General features: G+C 41.8%; 1 protein-coding gene across 1 annotated transcript in view; it reads left to right on the top strand.

The window, feature by feature from the left end:
• Positions 1–1,257: 1,257 nt before the first annotated feature.
• LOC109309590 overlaps positions 1,258–23,731 on the top strand; it is a 55,213-nt gene continuing 32,739 nt past the window's right edge. The window contains exons 1-2 of the mRNA XM_019534332.1: positions 1,258–1,341; positions 18,970–19,046. Coding sequence (XP_019389877.1) covers positions 1,258–1,341; positions 18,970–19,046 — 161 coding nt within the window. The remainder of the gene's footprint in view (positions 1,342–18,969; positions 19,047–23,731) is intronic.

The following is a 23,731-nucleotide window of genomic DNA, read 5'->3' as shown; positions in this document are numbered from 1 at the left end:
TTTCCTTCAGTTTCCAACCCCCCCTTCCCTCTCTCATTAAGGAGACAAGGAGGGCTGGCAGCCGTGCTTATTCAGAGGACAACACTATTGATGGGAGCTAACAGCTATTGATAATGCATTTTTAATAATATTTCTAACAATTTGACTCTTGAATATTCATCTCCAAAGTAAAACCATTTCAAAAAGAGAGGTAAAGAGTGCTTCCCCACCCCCCCGAATAGCTGATAGCCTAGTGGGTGGCGTAGTCTCCCAGAAGGTGGAAGATGTGGGTATGACTCTCCCTAGGCAGAGGAAATGGAACCCATGTCTTCTACATTATGGGTACAGTGTTGTGTCTCAGAATAGCCTGTCTCAGGAATGCATGAGCGTGGTGCTGGGGTATGTGCTCAAGGCTGTTCTAAGCCATCTGTGCTGCCTAATTTGCAGGCTTGGTTGCACGCTTTAGTAAGTAGTGTGAGCAGTTTGCGCTTTGTTTCTCGGCAGCAGTCCCAGACTTGGCAGGAAAGCTTGTATAGATACGACCTAATTTTCTGAGTAGGAGCAAGGGGCAGGGCTTACTTCCTTGGAGTTGGTCCTGGGCAAGGCAGGGAGGCAGTACAGACATATTGTAAGCGACTTAAAGAAGGGGGTGATGAGAATGACCAAGTGTGTTGGAACTGGGAAAGACCAGGTTTCTTTACCTTAGCTAGGAGACAAATAAGAAGGGACACACATTTATTAAATAATGGAATGTTATAGAGGAAGGTACACTGGGAATTTCTGTGCTACCTATCTCATATCATCATGAAATTTAAGCGTGAGAAATTGAAAATTATTAAAAGGAAATGCTTTTAACACAACTAGTAATTAAAACTGTGAAGTTCATTACTGCCTGAAATCATTCAGGCCAAGAACTTAACAAGCTTCAGAAAAAGGTTTGGATTGTTCCGTAGAGAGCAAAAATGGCTAGGGATGTCATAGTTTACTATAACAAAGAATTATAAAAAATATATTAAGTCTTGTGCTTTTGGACTTAAGTGCTCTGTAGTTACTTGACATCAAGAGGAGACCTGCTGAGGGAACACCTGCTTACTGTGGTACTCTTACACCTTTCTCTGGAACATCTGCTACTGCTGAAGGTAGGATTGTGAATTAAGCAGAGTGTGAGCAGGTCTTCTGTACTAGAGAAAGCTATTCTGAATTTGACATACTCAATTTGGTGAACAGTACTAAAATAACACGTTCTTCTAAACCTTTTTGATCTTTCTACCAGGCAAAATGTGCCAAGACTGGAGAGGGGTGATATCACAGAAACCTTTAGATGTGCAAGAGAAGTTGAAGATGCCACAAATACATCAAATGGTATGCAAATCTATTTCCAATTGAGAAATAACAAATTACTACTACATACAACATTCTACGGGAGAGAGGAAAATTTTAATAGTGAATTCTATTTTTCAATGGTGAGTTCTTATAGTACATACAATACTGTCATCTAAAGAGCACTTCTTTTTTAAGGCACTTCATTTAGAAGGCTATAATACCCATCTCTAACTATATCAGTACCTTTCATAAACTTCTTTGCACCTGAAAGTGGCGGGGGGGGAGACTTAGATTTTACCTAAAGCAGTTTAGCATGTTAAAGGTCTTCTGTACACTACATTTTTAAATTGCAACAGTTATATGTAACTTATCACTTGGTAATACCACTTACTTACATTGCTTATCTAGAGAAGCCAAACTTCGGGAGAAGGTGGGGGAAGTATGCAGGTCTATTTCTAGCTATATTTTTTTTCATATCTTAAATTTCTCCAGTCAATTTGTTTAGCCAAAGTTTTTCTTATATCATACTTTCCACAATAGGATTTCCCCCCCAGGTTAAAAAACAGTTATTGTTTCATCCAGTCCTGTGAAATACAATCTTGCAATGAGACAATAACATTTCAAATTTTGTAGATAATAAAAAGACATTTAGACATTAAATAGTAAAAACTATGTTCCACTCTGAAGGTTGATGTTTCCTCCATTTTTTACAGACTGAAGGAACGTCTGGTATTTTTATTATTTCTAAGCTAAAATGGTTTTGAGTTACAGTGTATTACAGGTTATTTGAAGTTCTGTTTAAAGTGGTGAGAATCACTGGAAGTAACTTCAACAATTGCAATTTTTCCTTCAACTTTAGATCTGAATATGACCTTCCCCATAATAAAATCTTTGTTTTTACTTAAATGTATCAGCTTGTCTTCAAATTCTCGTGAAGACTGAAAGTCTTGCAGAAAGAAAAGGGAAAGCATTTTTTTTTCTTTAAATGTTTCTTTTGTTCTTGAAAGTAAACCACTTTTCATAAAGAAGAAAATGAAAGAAGGGGAGAACTTGATAACTTAAATTGATTTGGACAGGAGTCTTGATAGTCACAGTTGAAATCCTAACAACTCTGCAATTAAAGGATGTTATCACTAAAAGCCTTTTTTAGTGTGTTTCATTTATGAGCCACCATTAGGTAGATACAGTCAAACAATTGTGTGTAACCCTTTGAAAACATTTTCAATCCAGTCTTTGTATAAAGAACCACTTTCCCTACTGGCTTTTTTCAGTTAAAATTATACCTTGTTTTAAGAGTCAGTTAATTCTCAGATACCTGGGAAAATAAGATATAAGACTGGAATGTACCAACTCAGAAAGCAGGTCAAGACTTTGCTATCCCAGGCAACCATATCTTTAAACAAAGTCATAAACTCACCAAACACTATCCTAGGTATTTTGCTCTCATTACTTATCCCTGATGCTCAGTCCTCCAGTGGACAGGTATCTTTTTCAAGTTTTCAGTATACATTTATTCATGACTTGTTTATACCCATATGTGCTTGTGCCAACATTACCATTCAGCTTCTCCCTCCCTGTTACTTACCTGATGCAATCAACTCTTCTTTGTCTTGCTAGATAGCAAGCCAAAACAAGCCAAACTGTATACAGTCTCTCTGTGTCATTGCTGAGAAGCATGCCCAACTTGCTGTCCCATTCCATGCCTTCCAAATCCTGGAAATAAGATAGGATAATAGGCTTAAAGTGGCCCTGAGCATGAAACAGGATGAATGCCTGAGACACCATCTGAAAGTGGTGCTCAGGTTGGTTCTGAAATGGATCTATTGTCTCATTTCAAGGATTAGGCACCTACTGAGCAAAAGCAAGTGGGCAGGATGTGCTTTATGATGGCAGTCCTGCCTAAAGCACTGAGGTAGTGCAGACAAACCCTTCATCCCCTCTCACACATTTAGTGGACCTTTTCTGCACATTTCAGCCTGCTTTCATCTTTTTTTGGAATAAAGGTAGTCAGATTGTACAAAGGATTCTAGAAGAGATCTTAATGGTGCCTTTTAGAAAGGTGCTAATATTGTGTGTTTCTACTGGTAAAATCTCAATTTATATACTTTCCAGATAAACAATTGCCTTTTTATGGCTGCATTATTTGGTGGTGCATCATAGTCATCCTGTGATTCACTAGTGTACTGAAACCTGCTTCTCACTATCATTTCCAACCACTGAGCTCCTGCTAATAGTAGATTTCTTGCTATTAATTTTTCAGTGCATGACCTTGCACTTTGTACAATTAAATTTCATCCTATTTCCATTGCTGTAGTCCTCAGTGTCATCCAATTATTTCTGTAAAATCTTTTGATACTCCTCCATTTTAATGATACTTCTCAACTGTCAGTCATCAGTGACTTTCATTGGCATATTCTTGTTATGCTCAGGTCCTTAATGAAAATATTTATTAAGATTGTTCACAAGACTGATTCCTGGGGCACACTGCTAGCAACTTCTCTCTATCCTTGTCAACACAACTTATTGTAGGCTCTTCTTTACCACATTAGAATAAGTGAAAAACTATAACTAGAGAATGGACTTCATTTGAAGGTAGGTCATTTTCATAGATGTAATAGATTTCATAGACATTAGGGGCTGGAAGGGACCTGGTGAGATCATTGAGTCCAGCCCCTGCTCCTCCCTAGGTAGGAAGTTAGCTGGGATAAAGTGATCCCAGCAAGAAAAATATCCAGACATTTTTTGGAAGAGTCTAGAATAGGTGTTTGTACCACCTCTGGGGGGCGGGGAGGGAGTCTGTTCCAGACCCTGGACACACGCATTGTAACAAATTTTTCCCTTATGTCTAGTTTAAATTGGCCTTCCTGGAGTTTGTGGCTGTTAGACCTTGTTATCTCTTGGGGAGCTCTGGTGAACAGCTGTTCCCCCAGGTCCTGATGTACCCCTCATATAATTGTAGGCTGCTACCAAGTCACCCCTGAGCATTCTCTTTTCCAAACTGAAGAGTCCTAAATCCCTCAGTCTCTACTCGTATGGCCTGGCCTCCAGGCATGGGATCATATGAGTGGCTCTCCTCTGGAGTCTCTCAAGCTTTTTCACATCCTTTCTGAAGTGGGGGGCCTAAAACTGGATGCAGTCCTCCAGCTGTGGCCTCACCAAGGCTGAGTAAACTGGGAGGACGACATCCTTGGTTTTGCTTGAGATTCATCGGTACATGCACACCAGAATTTGGTTTGCTTTGCCAACCACAGCATTGCACTGGTGACTTATATTCATCTTGTGGTTCATCAGGATCCTCAAGTATCTTTCGGACATGGTGATAGCAAGCATAGCACTGCTGAGCTTGTAAGTGTGCTGAGGGTTCTTCCTACCGAGGTGGAGCACCCTACACTTCTCAACATTGAAGGCCATCTGGTTTTGGTCAGCCCACCTTGACAGTGTGTCTAAGTCGGCCTGTATCCCCAGCCTGTCCTGCAGTGTGACTGCCCTCCCCCATAATTTGGTGTATTCTGTGAGCTTTGCCAGTTCGCATCTGACTTCTGACTCTAGATCATTAATGAAGATGTTAAAGAGCACCTGCACAAGTACTGAGCTGTTTTGATATGGGATTATTACAAAAGTTATATTTTCACAATATTTAAGATAAACCATGGAGCATATACACATGGATATGACAAAGTATTCAAATGTTTTTGAATATCAATGTGTGTGTGTGTATTCTAATGAAGCCATTTTGGGTTGCCTTGCTCATGTTAATATTCTCAAATGTTGTGTTTTGCCAGTGACCTCTTAAAAGATTTCTAATTGCTAATAAGTGTCCAGTGTTATTTATCATGTTCAAAACTGTGTTAATAAATGTGGTTGACTGAAGCTTTCTTGGAAAAAGTCCATAGAAAATGACATGAAATGTGAAATTTAATTTACAGCATGGAGTAACTGCATTTACACGTGATGCTTGTGCTGGTTGGAAATTTTTTGACTAAACATTTTTGTTGGAAAATATTGAGTACTTGAAACCGGTTGGGGTTTTTTTAAAGGTATTGGTTTCACTGCAATATTTGCCAGAAAGATTTTTTTTTTTTTTTTAGGTTTAGGATGACATCTAGGAAAAGAGAAAATATGAACCACTGTCAAAGTAGTACAGTGATTAGAAAATTAGTTGTTGCTGTGGGAAGCCCAGTTTCTTTCTCTGCTCTGAGTCATACATGGCTTGTACTTGTGTGATTGCTACTAGTTTCAGAAAAAAAATCTAACAGCTCCATTTCCTTCCCCATAAGAATGAAATAAAATTTGAAAGCTTCAGTATTTGTCATGAAATGGAATTTTTGCTTTCCAGACAGACCTTGTTGATATCAAATGGTCTGCTTGAGTAGGGCAGAGTTACCTGAGCTCAGTTCAGTTTACAAGCTGTCTTGGGTGGGAAAAAACTTTAAAAATTGTTTGCAGTTATTTTTTGTGGGAAATAATTGCTAACTGTGATTTTTTTTTTATGCTGGTTCAGTTCTCTGTGTAGAATTTAAATGTTCAGTTTCCAAAAAACTTAGTCTTTAATCAAAGTGTGCTTAGTTTTTGGCACCATCACGTGCATGAAAGCCAGGTACAGTACCTAATCTATTTAAAAGGAAAATTAGTCTACATGAAAGTGTTGAGGGTAGGGGATGTAACAAATAAAAAACAAGCCTTTGTTAATGAACATGTCCCCATAAAAAGAAAACCAACTTATTGGATATTTTCAGGTTCTGATGCTTTTATTTAATAAGAGAAATGCACCAGAGATAAATATAGAATATGCGTTTTGACAAAACAATGAACAGATACAGAAAATGCCTGTACCTTTGCTAACAGTGAGACACACCACTGTTGTTTGTTTCAAGAGGCTTTAGTGTATTCTATAGAACATTCACAGAAACAAAAAAGTTAAATGAGTTCATTAAACTTTAAAATACGTTTGATAAATCATTTCACTGCAGGGGATGTGAGAAAGCTGGAGCATAGATTGAAAAGCCAGAAGGGACCTTGGGATATCATTGTTTCCGGCCCCCTGCACCAAGCAGGAAAAATAACTGGGGGTCAGGTGACCCCAGCAAGGTGACCATCCAGTCTCCTCTTGAAGATTTCCAGGGTAGGTGATTGTACCACCTCTGGAGGGAGCTTATTCCACAGTCTGGACACCCTAACTGTGAAGAAGATTTTCCTAATGATGACCCTGAATTGATCTTCCAGGAGTTTGTGGCCATTACTCCTGGTTTTCCCCTTTGGTGCCCTGGTGAACTGCTACCAGGTCCCCCTGGTAAGCTGCTACCAGGTCCCCCTCTCAGTCTTCTTTTCCTCAGCCTTTCCTCATACGGCTTGCCTTTTAAGACTCTGATCATATGGGTGGCTCTTCTTTGGACTCTCTCACACTTGTCCATGTCCTTGTTAAAGTGTGGTGCCCAGAACTGGACACAGAGTGGAAGAATCACCTCCTTGGTTTTTGCTGGAGATGCATGGATTGATGCATGCCAGAGTATTATTTCTCCTACTGGCTACAGCATTTACCCTGCTGGCTCATATTCATACTGTGGTATATTACTACCCCCAGGTCCCTTTCATTCATGGTGCTAATCAGTTTGGTGCTGCCAAGCTTGTAGGTGTGTTGAGGGTTGCTTGTCCTGAGGTGGAGCACTTGACATTTCTTGACATTGAATTTCATCAGATTCTGATCTGCCCAACTTGCTAGCCTGTCTAGGTCTGCCTGTATCTGTAGCCTATCTTCAAGTATGACCCTGTTTCCCCATAACTTGGTGTTGTCCCTGAACTTGGCCAGTGAGCTTTTCACCCCCACATCCAAATTGCTAATAAAGATGTTGAAAAGTACTGGCTGAGCACCGATCCCCACTTCTCACCAGGATGACGCAGATTCGATCACTACAAGACTCTGGGTTCTATGTGGCAGCCAGTTTTTCACCCACCTGACTGTCTTGGGGTTAATCCCACAATCCTCCAATTTTCTCACAGGATATTGTGGGATATTAGATTAAAGGCCTTTTGGAAATCAAGGTATACAATGTCAAACTGCTCTCTTGTGTTCAGGTGGTGAGTTACCTGGTCATAGAAGAAGATGAGTTTGGTAAGACAAGACTTGCCCATGACACAGCCATTCTGGCTGTCATTCAGAATATTGCCTTCTGCAAGCTTATTGCAGGTAGACTCTTCGATGAACTTTTCTAGGATTTTCCCTGGGATGGAAGTTAGTCTGATTGTCTTATAGTTATCTGGGTCATCTGTCCTGCCCTTCTTGTGGATGGGCACAAACTGGCCCTCTTCCAGCCCTCGAGGACTTCTTCAGAGTGCCATGAGTTGTGGAATAGTTTTGCCAGGGGTGCCACAATGACTTTGGCCAGCTCCTTCAGCACTTGCAGATGGAGATCATCCAGTCCTGCTGACTTGTATACATCTAATTTTGTCAATTGGTCATATACCAATTCTATGGCAATAGTAAGTAGGTGATTATTCCTAATGTGCTCATCCTGTACTCTGCCTGGCATGGTTTTCCACTTGGTCTGGTGTAAGACTGAGGTGAAGTAGTCATTCAGAAGTTCAGCTTTCTCCTGGGTGCTGGTAACTAGCTCTCCTGAGTTGCTGAGCAATGGCCTCACACTCCCATTTGTTTTCCTCCTGTTCCCTATGTACCTAAAGAAGGACTTCTTTTTGTCCTTGATTCCCATTGCTAATATAAGTTTAGTCACTGCTTTTGCCTGTCTTATCTGTTCCCTGCAAATGTGGGCCGTCGTGGAATAATTCTCCTTGGGGCTTCCCAGACATATAACAGATTATATCATAAATAACAGATTATAGGCAATTTATAGCATGGCCATATGCTATTATTTTGGATTATCTACTTGTCTTTAAATAGGATATAGTTTTGTTGGTTAAAGAGTTTTGTTGATTTCCTACATTTCAGATTTCAGTGGGATTACTTCCATTAGTTGTGAAAGGAAAAGATAGTTTTTTTAAATCTAATGCTACACTTGTAGTTGTGTACCAATAATGACTTATCCATGCTAGCACTATGGTTCAAGGCTGGTGAGCAGTAGAACTGTCTCAGATAAGGTAGCCCATGGTTTTGAGTTTGCCATTTTAAAAAGTGTGATATCCTCATATGTATAAAATCTAAGACATTCTTTCCAGCTGTATTTTTCTCAGTCATCATCAAGTGGTTCACTTCTATCTCTAGTTGACCAATGATGCCAGTCTTAAATTTTCATAAATTTTCAAACAAGCACCTTGTGCTTTTTTTCCTATCCCTCACGTTTGCAAGGTACTCCCCCTAAATATCTCCAAAACTACCTCATTCTCTTCCTTCAAACCCCTTCCTAATTCTTCTCTGCCAAGATGGCTAGATAAAACTTCCAGTCATCTGGTTGCTGGTGTGCTGACCAACAGAGTTATTATTTTCTGGTACTCCCTCATTTGTCTATATCCATTCCTGTCTCTCATTTTACATGCAGTTTATAAGCTCCATGAGAGAAGGACTGCCTTCTTCTTTTGTGTTTATACTGAAATTGGCACAATGTGGCTATGGTCCAAGACTAGAGCTCCTAGTTGCTATGTAATGCAGAAATTAAATACCGTAATAAGAATGCAAGGGAAAAATTGTATGAGCACACTGCTAGTAGTACAGTAATTAAGTTGAACTTCAGTATTTATTCTACTCCATTCACCCCTTTTGGTCTCTCATGCTCTTCTCAGTCAAATTCCTTAGAGTCTGAAAAGTTGTCTCATTTCAGTCTCAAAGTGCATTTTTTAAAGGGCTCAGTGCAAAACTAGTTAAAACATTCTGTGCTATGTGAGGAAAAAAATTCCTTCCCCTCTCCTCCCCTCAAGTACCCAGTCTATGCAGATATTTTGATCATTTGATAGAGGTAGTTTGACAGAGGTGTAACTTAAAATTTTGGTGCTCTGAGTGGCTTAGAGGTTGGGGTGGGGAAAGGAAGGCTATGCAGATGCTATTATGGTGGAAGCTGTGGTGAAGGTTGCTGTTTTCTCAGCACAAGATTTCTGAACTTGAGATGAAGTGGTGGGGGCTAAAAGCTAAAACTGCTCTCTTATCTACTTACAATAAAAAGGTTAAAATTCCTGCTGCTGCTAAGGAATCTTAAACTCCTTCCAGATAATCCTTGACTGGAATAGCTATAGCAGAATAAGCTAATTTTGAAACAGAATGGACACCGTATACTAAAGGTAGGGAAAACATGAAAACGTTACTGTGAAGCTAAGGAGTAAGGGGCTATATCATATGTCAACTGCCCTGTGGCTAACTGCCTCAGTGGATGCTCCAACCTGGTGGTAAGCAAATCCAACCTTTGGTAGTTTAGCTCTCTTTTTTATTGATGACATGCCTGTGGTAACTTCTACAGCATGCCCTGAAATAAAAGTGACTTTCTAGAATAATTATTCTGCTCACAAAGCACCGCCAGCTCTTAGACAAAGTTGAGACTTCTAACACTCGATAAGCTTTCCTTTGAATTCCTGCTGTGCAGATGGCACAGTGGGTTGGGGAGCAGCAGGACTGGGAAACAGTAGAAGAGTTGGCAGGTTGGTGAAGAAGATAACAGGTGGCTTGTGAAGTGGAAGGAAGGTCTTTACTGCAGGCCACTACTGTTTCAGGCAGAAGGCTTTGAATTCAGTGGGGGAGCAGCCTTAGAAACAGCTAGCAAAACCTGCTGGGCCACATAGTAGGGTCTTAAAAGTTAAATTAGAAAGTAAATGAAAAGAGCTGTGATCTCTGTGAGCCATAGAATAGTCCTAAGTTTGACAGAAGTCAGGACTTATGGGAATCTTGTAGGGAGGAAATGGCTTGCTGAAGAATAACAGAAGATTGGGATGAGGGAATGACATTCTTGGAGGGCTATGGGAGGAAACTCTCTATAAGGTATTTAGGTGAGATGATTTCTTCTTTCAGCAGCCTAACACTGTATATATCACTGTAACAACCAATTAAATTTGTCTTGCAAGTGGGAGGCAGGAGAATGAACTCAACTGGCAAGTGGATCATCATAGTGTGAAGTGGGAACAGCTCATTCTGAATCAAATACATGCTTTGCTGCTCTGTTTTATGTGGAAAGTATTGAGAAGATAAAGCTGGCTTTTGAATCTTTTACTATGGCAGTATAGCAAAGAGCACCATTAGTGCAAACTTTTAACAACAAAACCTTGCTATGGGCTCCTTATCTGCCACTTTACATTCTAAGGACTAACTGTGACTATACAAATTGAGAGAAGTAGCATACTTCAGGAAACTCAGTTACTTTAACTAAAGGATCAGTTCATTTTCAGCTGAGGTATTTGAGATAGCATAGCATACTGAGCCTTGAAATAATTGAGATATTATGAAATACTAAGCCTCCAGGATATTATTTTAATAGCACTCTGCTGGACAAAAATTCCCTACTTTATTCGATAGCTCAATTCTGAAAATTAATAACAGCATGGCTGTTATTTATGTCTAGGAAAGTATTTTTCAAAAAAGGCCATTCTGTAAATGTGATAGGTCACCCTGAAAGGATACAAAGAGGAGTCCTGGGTATATATAAGAACCTTCATTCTTTGGTTAGCAGAAATCCCTTTCACAGACATAGTAATATACCAATCTTTACTTCCAATTAAAAATAAGGCCTAGGTATATGCTCTTCTATATATATATATATATCAAGACCAGCATCACCAGGAACAATTCTCATGGCAGCTGGTAGATCCCAATTTAATCTGCAAGAATATTTGCTCAACTGAAAATTTAAGTTACTTTGAACCAGAAGTCTAAGCAAGTATAATTCTACATCAGTGGTCCCCAGCCTTCTTAGACACAAGGAATACCTGCATAACTTTTCTGACCATAGTGGCACCTGATTTTAAAAACACTTTAACTCATTTTTGTACTGTAGAGAAGTAATGAATTAATAGACCAATCCTTCTACTGGAAAGAACTCAGAAGAACCACAACCAATCAGAATGTTTTTCAGATGATGGATTCCTATTTGAAATCTCCTGCAAGTCATGCATAGGTGTTAGTACACCATAGCACCCTAGTTGAGAAACTTGGCTCTGCAGAGTACAAAAAGTCACTTGTCTTTGGGTAAGAACACTTAGGCCACTGAGAGATGTTCATTTAGAGGTGTGAAGCAATCTGATCCCCAATCCCAATAATTGTGCCTCCTGCCATGACACATGGCAGGACACACAATTTCGGGATTAGGGACCAGATCCCAATTGTGCCATACTTGCCAATGCAGGGCAAGCCAGGAATCATGATCTTTGGCTCCCCCTGCAGCAGCAAGTTGAACACCAAGTGCCTGACAATCAACTGATTGTTACCCCAACAGGGGCCACACCAGCCTGGTGTGGTCCTAGATTCAGCTGGCCAGAGCTGCCTGGTGCCAGGTTTAAAGTCCCTGTTGTGGGAAACCTCTGCTCCCCTACATTGGTCCGTACTGCCAGAGCAACTCGTCATAGATTTTAAACTACTTGGTGGGAGGAAGCCTCTGGGAAGCACCTTCAACCCCCCTGGGAGCTTCTGCTTTCCAGCCCTGGGGAGCCTAGCCAGTGCTACCTGATGCTGGGTTTTAGGGCTTCCCCCAGCCAGCCTGTGATCAGGCCAACAGTCAGCTGATTGTTAGTCACCAGCCACATGTTAAATTTAAGGCACCACACAAATGATCCATAAAAATGTTTTATGTTATATGTGGAACATATTTATGGCTTGTTTTCCATTTTATGGCTCCTTAAATCAGGTGCACATATAGTACCCTTTCTATTTATGCTGTGATTAACATGTTAATTGTGGCATACATATAAGGTATAGGGGGAGCCTTAGTTTCTGTGAGAGGTCCTGCATGCCCTGATTATTTTAAATGTTTACCCAGTCCTAGCACTCTTAATTATAGATGAAAACATTCATTTTTAGAATGGGACTCTGGAAGTCAAATGCAAATAAGAAAGCTATACTGCCTTCAGGGCCTGCTCTTTGTTAATGTTCAGCTGAGCAGCTTCTAGTGTGCACAAGGTCTTTTCAGTCCTCCAGTCATATCCCAACTGCACACATCGGTGCTTACTTCCTCATATTAAATCATAGCTAATAGTGACCTTGTTAGACATTGATTTGTCATTAAAAAACATGAATGCAAGGATAGGAGCCATGTCATCAGGAACATAAGGACATTTGCTATATGATTTCTGAAAAGATGAATGGGACTGAAAAGAAATGGCAAACATCTGCTCTGTTTCTGGGAAAAAAAGGGCTACTTTCAGCATTGTCTTCCAGTGCCTGTCACAATAGCAATTGCAGGACTCAAATCTCCAGAAACAGGCAGCACCAAGAGCAGAGTAAAAATGGAACAGAACAGATATAGGATGGTGGGAAATTATAACTGCCAATCAAAGCTGGAAAAGAATACTAACTTGAAGACACAGAGCTTCTCCCCAAAAAGTGTATGATTGAAACCAAGCACAAAATAAAGCTCTTGTCCTGCAGACACATACACAAAAATAATATAGTCGAATACCATTTGGCTGAACTGTTTCGTAATGTTACCTAGGTGCGTATGTGTATGCACTTTGGTCCTAAATCTATAATAAGTCACCAGCAGGTAACAAAGTCACCAGAAACAATGTATTTTTCCAAGCTTTGGCATCATGAATAAACTACTAAAGTAATGCCCTGACTCAGAACCCATAAGCCATAAAAATTTGCATTTTTGGTTATGAGTGACAACCAGCATCCTTCTCATGTGCTGTGTTTTGGTTTGCTAAGCATCATACTATGAAAAATTATTTGGTTACACTTAGTGCTTATGCAGCTGTTAAATTAGCATGCATGACTGCATATGCACTACTTGTGATATTTAAAATAAAATAGCATATTCCACTGATTAATCACAGAAAATACTTAAAACACTTATGTCCTCCTGTCCCATCTCCCCACCATAATTTATTACCTGGAATAATTTTAGAATTTTGATCAAATGAATTTTCCTTCTGCCCAGTCCTACTGAGAGGGCAAGAAGGGAAAAGGCTTTTCTGAACCTATGTATGAATGAACAAGGTATATTGTTGCTAGACTCATTAACTTTGCTTAGATTAGGTTTATCTCATATTTTAATAGCACATCTTCTTTCAGTAGACATCATTTACAAAAGTATTTTGTAAATTTAAAACAGTGTTTGAATATTTATCATCTCTTGAAATATTTGGCATTTGTGAACTGTCATGGATTTTTTCTATTGCATTTATGATAGGGCTGTGTGAAGCTTTGGCAGCCAATTCGATTCAGAGCAGATTCGGGTCAATTCAGTGTCCAAATCTCTGAATCTGAATTCAATCAGGAGACCTTTTAAAAGGTCCAAGTCGGAAGCCTCTGAATTGATTTGAAAAGATTCGGAGGTTCGGAAGGCAGACATGCAGGAAACAGAAACTGAGGAAGGCGGAGTGGGGAAGACTGCTCTGATATTGACATCTGTAGCTCGCCAGTGACTGTGATCTTTCCCTGAGTTCCCTTCCAATCACAGTGCTCTGCAGGGGGGGGTGTAGAAACAACATATAAGGTAGTGTCTGAAGTGATCTGTGTCTTTTGTGAGGTGTCTCTGGATCAGCGGCATCTGAAAGGCTCTGCCTTGCTATATAGTTTCGTGGTAGCTACCAGTAGCTAGCTAGTCTCTCTCTCATTCTGTTTTCCCTGACTGTGTGTCATTAGTGTGCACTGCAGGAAAGCACAGCATATATTACAGACACATACACATTATGCATCACACCAAGCCTTATGCAGCATGCTTGAAAGGCAGGTGCCAGGTTTTCTGGCAGGGCAGGGAGAGGGGGCAGAGGGAGAACTGCAAGTCACACACCCCCAACCATAGATGCACCCTTATTCGTAGCAGCGATGAATCTTCTGCTGCTAGTGGGAGCAAGGAGGTGGGAGCAGTGTCTGCACCTGCACCACCTTCACTAACACAAGCAGTAACCACCAGCACCAGCATGACAGTCTCCACCCCAATTTCAGTTTGCAATGTGAGCCTTCCAGTGCCAGAAGAGGATCTGGAAGCAGCAGAGCTGAGTGCTATAGCAAAGGAAATTCTGGGGCAGGAGGGGTAATCTGAGTTTGTGCTCCAGACCCCTCAAAGTTCCCCTAGAGGCAGGTCTCTTCTGGAAGGCACTTCAGAGGAGGTTGTAGGAGCAGGTGGCTCAGCTCCTCCTGTAGTTGTGCCTCTTTCTGGTGAGGAGGGGGATAGGGCAGAGGCACAACAATCCCCACCTGCAACCCAGAAGCAGGTGGGTAATGTAGTTTGGGATCACTTTGAGGTGGCAGATGATCCCAGGTATGTTACCTGCCGGCACTGCTGAAAGCAGATCAGCCAGGACAAGGACAAGAAACATTTCACCACCACAGTGATGCTGCTGCATCTCAGGAGGCAGCACCTCCTTGCCCTTGTTTCTCCTTAGCCTGGCACCAGTGGGAGCATGCCCAAAAATAAGTCTCCCTCTCACTCCAAAGCCCTCCTCCCCAAGAAGCAGATGCAGGTCACTCTGGATCAGTGCGGGAAAGGCAGAGACAGATGGGGGTGCATTCCCAAGGTGAGTGAGGTCATCCAGAGCACTGGGGAGATACTTGCTCTGGATGGTTAGCCCTTCTCCTTTGTTGAGTGGCCAGGGTTCAGCGGGTCATGGTGCTTGTGGCCCAAACCTACTAAGTATGCACACACACCACCTTCAGGTGCCCTCCCTGTATGAGGCATGAAGGATCTACTTGAGGGAGGAGCTGTGCAAGGCAGGGCTGCAGGTAGCTTTTCACTTCACCTCAGACATCTGGAGCAGCCAGACTGGAGATCGCACCTACCTCTCCCTCACAGGGCACTGGTGGGATCAGTCAGGGCATTGGTGGGTTCTCCTTCAAGTGGAAGTGATGGATGTGTTCCACACAGCTAGGGAGATCATGGTGGCCATGAACTGCATGGTGCAGGGGTGGCTTGTTGGGCAAGGCGAGCTCACCCATGAGTTCATGGTCGTTGACAACGAGGCCAGGATGGTCAAAGTGGTGCATGATGCCAACTTTGTTGGCATCCCCTGTGGTATACAAAAGCTTCACATCATAGTCAGGGATGCCTTGGAGGGGGACAAGGCTCTCATTGATGGTGCCATCACTACCATTATCAGCCAGCTCATTTCAAAACGCAGGAAGGTGGTGGGCTACTTCCACTGGAGCTTCAAGTGGGGCAGGATGCTGTGGGACAAACAGGCAGAGCTGAGCATCCCACAGCACAAAATCATGCAGGATGTGGAGACTTGGTGGAACTCCACATACCTGATGCTTGAGAGGCTGGTGGAGCAACAGAAGGCTATCCATGAGATGGCCTTGTTTGGGGAGATTGGGATCAGCAGCCCCCTTAACAAAACAGAGTGGGATACCATATGCCAGATCTTGGTGGTCCTCAAGCCATTCCTCGAGGCCATCATCCTTAGCCAGGTGATCCCCATAGTGAAGGAGCTTGAGAATCAAATGGAGAAGTCCCAGGGGATTAATGTTCCTGGCTCAGGCAAGCCACTTTCCCTAAAGCTACAGGCAGTGGTGAAGCAGCTGAAGGAGGGCATTAAGAAATGGCTAGATTCATTGCGGTCCAGTATGGTCCACATGCTGGCGGGCATCTGTGATCTGAGGTTGAAGGGGAGCATCTGCAGCAGCAAAACCCTTGATCACTGAATGGAGGTGCTAGTGAACTGAGTCAGAGGAGCAGAAGGGCAGAGGCAGGGGGACGTGGAAGAGGGGGATCCACTTTCCCATGCCAACACTCCAAGAACCAGCCAATCTCCTTCACCACAGCTGCTACCAATGTGGGCCAAGGGCATGGCTTCAATGTTGGGGTCCAGAGGCACCAGACCCCACCATTCAGCAAGCAGCAGAGATGCCTTGGTGGCTACCTATCTTGCTGAGGATGTGGAGCTGCTGCACTGTGACCCCGTGGTCTATTGGGCAACCCACAGCCAGGTGTGGCAGGGTCTGGCCATGGTTGCCCAGGAACACCTATCCAATGACCAGTGTTCCAAGTGAGTGGATGTTCAGCATTGCTGGTGATGTAGTGACACCCTACCACACCTCCTTGGATCCTGGGTTGCTGGAGCAGCTGGTGTTCCTGAAGGTGACTCACACTGCTGGGGTTCCCCAAGTTCCACATGCAGTTGGAGTGAGTGCCACCCTCCTCACTCTGCATATATTTCCTTTTTTTTAGTTGCTTTCAGAACCATTTAATTCTCCAGTCTCAGAGCTGGAGGCAGCAGTTTAGTTTATCGCCAGCCCGCGGGGGAAGAACATGTTCCTGCTGAGCTCCCATGCCAGGATGAACTTGGAGGTATGAGCTGGGGCTATGGGGAAGGAGGAGGCCCCAGGTCCTGTCCATGACCTAAAACTTGACCCTGCCAGGGCAGGGAGGCCTGGTAGGAGTGCCATTGCTGCCGCAGCCCCAGGAAATGCCAGAACTGCTAACCTTCCTGGTGAAGGGCAGGTGGGGGGCACCTGATAACTTCTGGCCACCACACACATGCAGAGTCCTGGCTGGGGAAAGCCCAGACCTGTAAGATCTTTGAGAGGCCTGAGGCTTGCTGGTTGCAGTGGAGTTGTGAGGGTGACAGCTCAGATCTGAACTGAGGTACCCTCAACTGGTCCATGCTGGGGCTGGGACCCAAAGGGGAGGTCAAAGGGCCAGGGGCCCACCACGAGGAATGCCCAGAGCAAGAGGCTCAGGATACCTACTGGCCTGAAGGAAGGGCCAGGGCCTAAGGGGGAGCCAAAGGTCCCAGAGAGGGAACCAGAGCTGGAGGAGGTGAAGGGCAGTCTTCCACCTGGGTAACATCTGAATCAGTTTTCCATAAAGGCATGACAGGAAAAAGAGGAGCAGGTGGTTGGCTCAGAAACAGGTGGTCAGGCCAAGATCTAACTGGCACTAGTAAGGCCCCCTGTTACAGGCTACTATCCTTGCTGCATTTGTCCTGCTCTGTATTAACACACACAAGGCAGACAGAGTTCATTGAGTCAATCTGATATCTTTTATTAGACTAACTGAATAGTTGGAGAAATATATCTTAGGAAGCTTTTGGGTTTAAAAACCCTTCATCAGGCTGAGGAAGCATCTGCAGTTTGTGTGTGTGCTCTTCTTGGATGGAATTAATAGTAAAGAAGCCAGAGGCTGTTCTGCAGGCAAGAAAGCCAGTCTGTGAAAATGTAAATTGAAGTGTCAGGGGATGAGAAACAGGCTGGTGTGTGGGACGGAAGGGGGACGTAGCAGGTAGAAGTAGAGTGGTACCCAGGGAGTCAGGGATGTCAGGCTGGTTATAGTGTATCATAAATCCATAGTTTGTATTGACTCCATGATTTTTTATATCCAGTAGATTTATGAAGTGAAGTTCATAAGGTTGTCTACAAAAGGTGTTTTGTAAATTCGTTTTGAGGATGAGGACTGAGAGATTGGTGAGAGTGATTTTCATGTGAGAAATGTGCCCCCACTGGTAATTGAGTGTTCTTATCTTTAGTAGATGTCTGGTGTGCATTCATTCTGGTGCACAGTTGTTGTTTGGTGCCTCCTATGTATTTTCCATCATGACATTTGGTGCAGTGGATGAGAGATATAACATTTCTGGAGGTGCAGTTATAAGATCCAGGAATGGTGATGGTTCTGTTGTGGGGTGTAGTAATTGTCAGGGATACCAGTGATAAGTTGGCAGGTTTTGCATTTCTTGTCATGGCATGGTCTGCATCCATTTGGTGTGTTTTGGGCTGTAGGAAGCTTGCTTCTGGTGATGAGGTTAGTGAGTTTTGGTGCTTGTTTGAATTTATAAAACACCTTTTGTGGATAAGCCTACAAATATCACTTCATAAATCTACTGGATATAAAAACTCATGGACTCAATATGGACATTGGATTTATGACACACTGCCTGACATCTGACTCCCCAGGTACCTCTCCCCTTTTACCTGCTATATTCCCCTCCCCACCTCATCCTCCCAGCCCCCAATGCTTCAATTTACATTTTTACTGACTAGCTTTCTTGCCTGCAGCCCAGCCTCTGGCTTCTTTACTATTCATTCCAACTAAGAAGAGCACACACACCAACTGCAGATGCTTCCTTAGCCTGATGAAGGGTCTTTAAACCCGAAAGCTTGCTAAGATATAGTCCTCCAACTATTCAGTTGGTCTAATAAAAGATATCAGATTGACCTAAAAAACTTTGTCTGCCTATGTCCTTAGACCAACATGACTACAACCTACAATGCTTAACACACACAAGCGATATGAGTTTTCCTTTCAACAGTTTGAGGGGCACTTTCACAGAAACCCCTGCACCTATCTTCTTGAAAATTGGCAGGCTTCATGCCCTAAGAAGGGGCTAGCATCTCTGCTGTTTTAATCAAAATCAACAAAAAATTGACAAAGTTAGAGGTATTTTAGTGATTCCCCATTATAGTTTATGGCTGAATCTCCAAATCGGTGCCAAATCTCCAAATCTGATTTAGCTGAATCAAATCGGGACAGTGACTTGAGTCACTGAACTGAATCACTGTCTCTCTGAATCAGCCAAATCTTAATCCGAATTGAATACTTGCCACTTTGCATAGGCCTAATTTATTAGATCTTTCTCTGCTTTTTTCAGAATACAACAGATTTCCAGGCCAACAAACTTAAGAGAGCTTCATCTACAGCTAAGAAGCCAGAAAGGAGAGCTAGCAGGTGTTTGCTTCTTATTAATCTTTTTAAAAAAGCATAGCGAATTAAGGTTTTCTTTTTAAACCATGTTTTTCTATTAATTAATACAAGTTAAGAGATGCACGGTGAGAGAGACAAGATGAATTCGCCTTAATAAGGGATAACATTATTTACAATGAGAAACAAACAACAGACTTTGAATGTCATTATGCTGAAAAAACTCCAATGTTGCAGTCTAACAACTTGATTTTTTAGGTGCTTAATATGCCATTGACTCCTATTAATATTAGAAGATGTTGAAGGTATTAAACAAATTGCTAAAACAGGCCCTGGGACCTATTGTATCCTCAACTAGGAATTAGAACTTCTCTTTGGTCAGCTTTAACAGCTGGCCTTCATACCATCTTTTTGTTTTGCTATAACAAATTATAATCTGTTTACCACCACAATGGGTAGTCTGACTTAGTCATCAGAATTTATCCAGGCACTGATTTATCTTCAACTTTTATGCATACAGTGATAATTTCTTTCCAGTCAAGTATACTCTTCAAATGTACAAGTCTTTACAGGGCCCTGATTCACTAAGCATTCCATATTTGGCAAAACACTTAAGCACACATTTAATTTTAACTTGAAGGCATTTATATATGGGTTTAAGGTCCATGTGTATTCAGCACAGCATGTGCTTAAGTCTCACTGAAGGTAAGCAGGAGATTAGACTAGTCTGATTAACTAGTTTAGTGAATGCAGATAACTGCTGAACTGGGGTTCTGATGTCTGGCAGGCAATGCCTGATGATGAGTTCATTTCTGTTGCTGTTATCAGTAACTATAAAGAGGAAAACTAGAATAATTGCCTTTTTGGGAATTGTCATTTTAAAAGTTAACTGCACACTGTCAAAGAAAAGGCATTCTATAAACAGAAGGGTCCAGATCCTATACCACCTATTAGATGCCTACTCTGTCCTGCTTGAGCCTCTGAGAAACAGTTAAACTCAAAAGTACAAAGCAATCTTCCTGATTACTTGTTTTTATGATGTAGGCCCCTGGCAGACATTATACTTATGATGCTTATACTTATGATTAACTTATAAATTTTGCCATAAATAATAATCCTGCCACATATTTGGGCAATTAATAGCATGACCAAAGGGTAAAACAGCCATAGAAATGTCCTACATTATATATGTGTCGACTGTAGGTGCTATAGGGCTTATACATTTTCTGAGACAACTTCTCCTCTGCTATGCAGGGCAAGGGGTCCTAGATCACCCCTAGTCCCTTCCAGTTGGTACCATCTTGCCTGCTGTGACTTTGATGGTAAGTATATCTTTATTACAATGTACCTGGGGATTAACAGCATACTGTTGAGAGACTTCATGAACTGTAATATGATAGGATTTGAAATAAAAAATCTAAAGAGGTTTATTAATTAATGCTTTATTAATTATATATTTATTACAATGGGAGGATGTTCACCAAGAAAACACAGGCAGAAGAAACATATTAACTGACTCAATCATAAAAAAAGAGAAAAATATGGGGCTTCACCATCCCCTGCACCCCATCCTCACACCACCTAACTTGCAGGATTCCTTTCAGGGTATTTATAAAAGAAAAATCAGCAGAAAAAAGAACACCACCAAAACCAGTCCCTACTGCTTCTCATGGCTATAGCTGCACTCAAAGCCAACGATATTACTTAAAGTCCAGATTCCACTTGTTTTTGCCTGGTTGCCACTCTTCCTCGCTAGCCTCAGGTGAGTCCTTTGCTTGTCCTGGGAGTTCACCCTCTTGATGTCCTGCTGTCTCTTCTGTTTCAGAGTTCCTATCTTCATTCCCCTGCTTCTGGGAACTTGCTCCCAGCCTCACTCTTAGCTGTTTCTCTTCCCTTGGGGTGTTCCCTGCCATACCACTTCTCTCTGTGTGCCTCTCTCCCCCCAACCCCTCCCCAGGATCAGAAATGACTTGCTTTGGGCTCTGTCAGCCAATGTAAAGATGGCACTCTCTGGAAAGGTGATTTCTGCTTCTCCTTGTTCCCCACAGTCTGCCGGTTTTCTGGGGTAAGTGCAGGGGAGAATGTTTTCCCTCTGGGAGTCCCTTTCCCTGCTTTCTCTTTCCCTCACAACATGGAACAGTATTTTGTGGCTGGTTTTCATTGTGCCTTAAATGAAATGGTGACTAACTAAAGCATCACCCAACATATAGCATGATGCTGGCTGCATGGAGAGGCTTCAAGATTACTAGGTGGTATGTAGTAGCATGGAGACACCCGGATCACCAGCTTTCTGTGCCTGGGTTCCATAGAACTGGCAGCTAGGGATGGGGGAGCTTTAGATGCCAGGGAGCTGTAGGTGCCAGGGCATGGGGAGGCTATCAGTTGGTGGGATCATCACACATCAGGAGCCTGATAGATGTGGGGTGCAGGGAGTCCATATGCAGGCTGAAAGGATGCCATGGGAAACACGATGTTAGGAAACGGTCCCCAATACTATGCTTCCCATGGCACCTTCTGAACATATGGGCTATTACTACCTGCTACACAGTTGGCATGTGTGACATGGCAGGACACCCAGTTTTTTTGAGCCTGGATAAAATTTGTCAAAACCCAATTATGTCATTAAATGAATTTCTGTCAGTGGCCAAAATTTTAATCATAAAATGTCGATGCATTACAAAAGTAGACACACTAGCATTTTTTCAGGGACTCAAGCAGGGTAGTATAGGTTTATTGAGAAGCACTCAGGGATCGGAATAGAATCTGGCTGTAGGAGTCTTTTCAATCTGTTAAAGAAATCAGGACTTCATTCTCAGTGAGATTAAGAATGTTCACTAGAAGTCATTTACTTTCTGAATGAGAGTTTTCATATGAAGTACCTAAAAGAGTTTTAAATTGTAAATTAAATGTGAACACAACTGCTTACAGAATCTCACTGAGAAAATGAGTAAACAACATACAGGTAGTAAGAATACATAATTCATTGCATTATTCCATGGGGGTATGATAATGCTATTTTATTCTCTGTGTTGAAGTGTTTTCTTTATATTAACTGTGCCCTTTATATCAATGTTCTTTCTTGCAGTTTTTTTAGCTTTTGCTGCTCAAACTTCTATCCTCTTTCAGTACAATTTATATGAAGAGCTCTTCGGATTTTTTTTATTTCAAATCCTATCCTATTACAGTTCATGAAGTCTCTCAACAGTATGCTGTTAATCCTTTGCAGATTAATATGATTTCAGTGATAATCCTTTCATTTGCTGAACTTTTAAGACACATAAATTAAAGAAAGTGCTTGTCATATTTTCCAGTAAAGTGGCACAAAGCAGGTGATGTGTCTTTAATATAAGTAGGTAATAATCTACATTGTTTACTTAAAAAAATAAATTTGCAGATGAAGCATGTCACTAGTCACAGTTTTTCTTTGGTATCATATTCTAAATCTAAAGACAACCAAGACAAATTCTCCAATGGGTCACAGAAACAATGTTGGAACTTTCAGTGTTCTTCACATACCTTCAAATTATTTGGTATCTGGGACAGCTAATAAGCTGAATTGTACTTTGCCTATTTTTACACAAAATATGGAGTGGAATCTATGGGGAACTGGTAGGACATAGCCTCATTGTGGGAATTTCCCTATGCAGTGCTTAGATTTCACTTGAATCCTCAAAAAAGTGAGATGCAAGTGACATCCAGGCTTTGTTCTAGAGCTCTGAATAAGGAGAAATCACATCCTGGTTTGTTTAGATATCGTTGGCTGTGTCTATACATGCATTAATACAACATAATAACAGGTACTAACTTAATGCGCTGTAATCAGTGCTACTGCACAGTAGTGCCAGCGCATGTCTTTTAGGTGACACTAATTTGCAGTAGACTAATTCTGTTGTACATTAATGCATTAGCATGGCTTGTACCATGACACACTAATGTGCAGTAGAATAAGTATACTGTGCTTCTAGCGTCTCTTGTAGACATGCCCACTGAGGACAGAAATATTATTTCTGCAGATGAAACTACTAAGGTTCAAAATTATCTGACAGAATGGTATCTTTCAGTCCCTTATTATTAAGGCTTCTTATTGACAGAGATTTAATATTGACTCCTTCTCCTTTTCACTTAATCTCCTTCCCCTGCAATTTCCCTTGGCTCAGATTCTCCAAAACATTTTTTTGGGGGGGATCTACTGCTCTTTTCCATAAGACTTAAAGCTTGTATACCATTCTGCTTTCCTTGATGTTCCAGTGTGAAAATTATTCCTATAGAAATGTCAGTAGGAAAGAGGACTTCAAGATCTTAAAGCTGGTAAGAATTCTGGTTTTTTTTCACTCCTGGGCTTACCACAGACTTTCTATGTTATGCTCTGTGCTTATGTTTCCAGCTGTGCAGAAAAGCAATAATAATGCCTTGTGCCCAAGAGATCACAAGGATGCTATAGCATCTGCAAGTTATTTGGAGATAATCTGGTGAAAGATTCTGTAGAAGTCCAAAGTGCAAGCTCTTTAGAGTGAGAAATGTGACTTATTATTTCATAGATTTCATAGATTTCATAAACATTAGGGCTGGAAGGGACCTCGGAACATCATCGAGTCCAGCCCCCCCACCCAAAGGGCAGGAACTCAGCTGGGGTCATAGGATCCCAGCAAGATAAGCATCCAATTTGCTCTTGAAGGTGTTCAGTGTAGGTGCTTGAACTACCTCCGATGGCA

This window comes from Crocodylus porosus, unplaced genomic scaffold (genome assembly GCF_001723895.1).
Source record: "Crocodylus porosus isolate Cpor-Errol unplaced genomic scaffold, CroPor_comp1, whole genome shotgun sequence".
NCBI classification, from domain to species: Eukaryota; Metazoa; Chordata; order Crocodylia; family Crocodylidae; genus Crocodylus; species Crocodylus porosus.
Note: the sequence above shows the minus strand (reverse complement) of the source record. Positions and strands in the feature narration are given on the sequence as shown.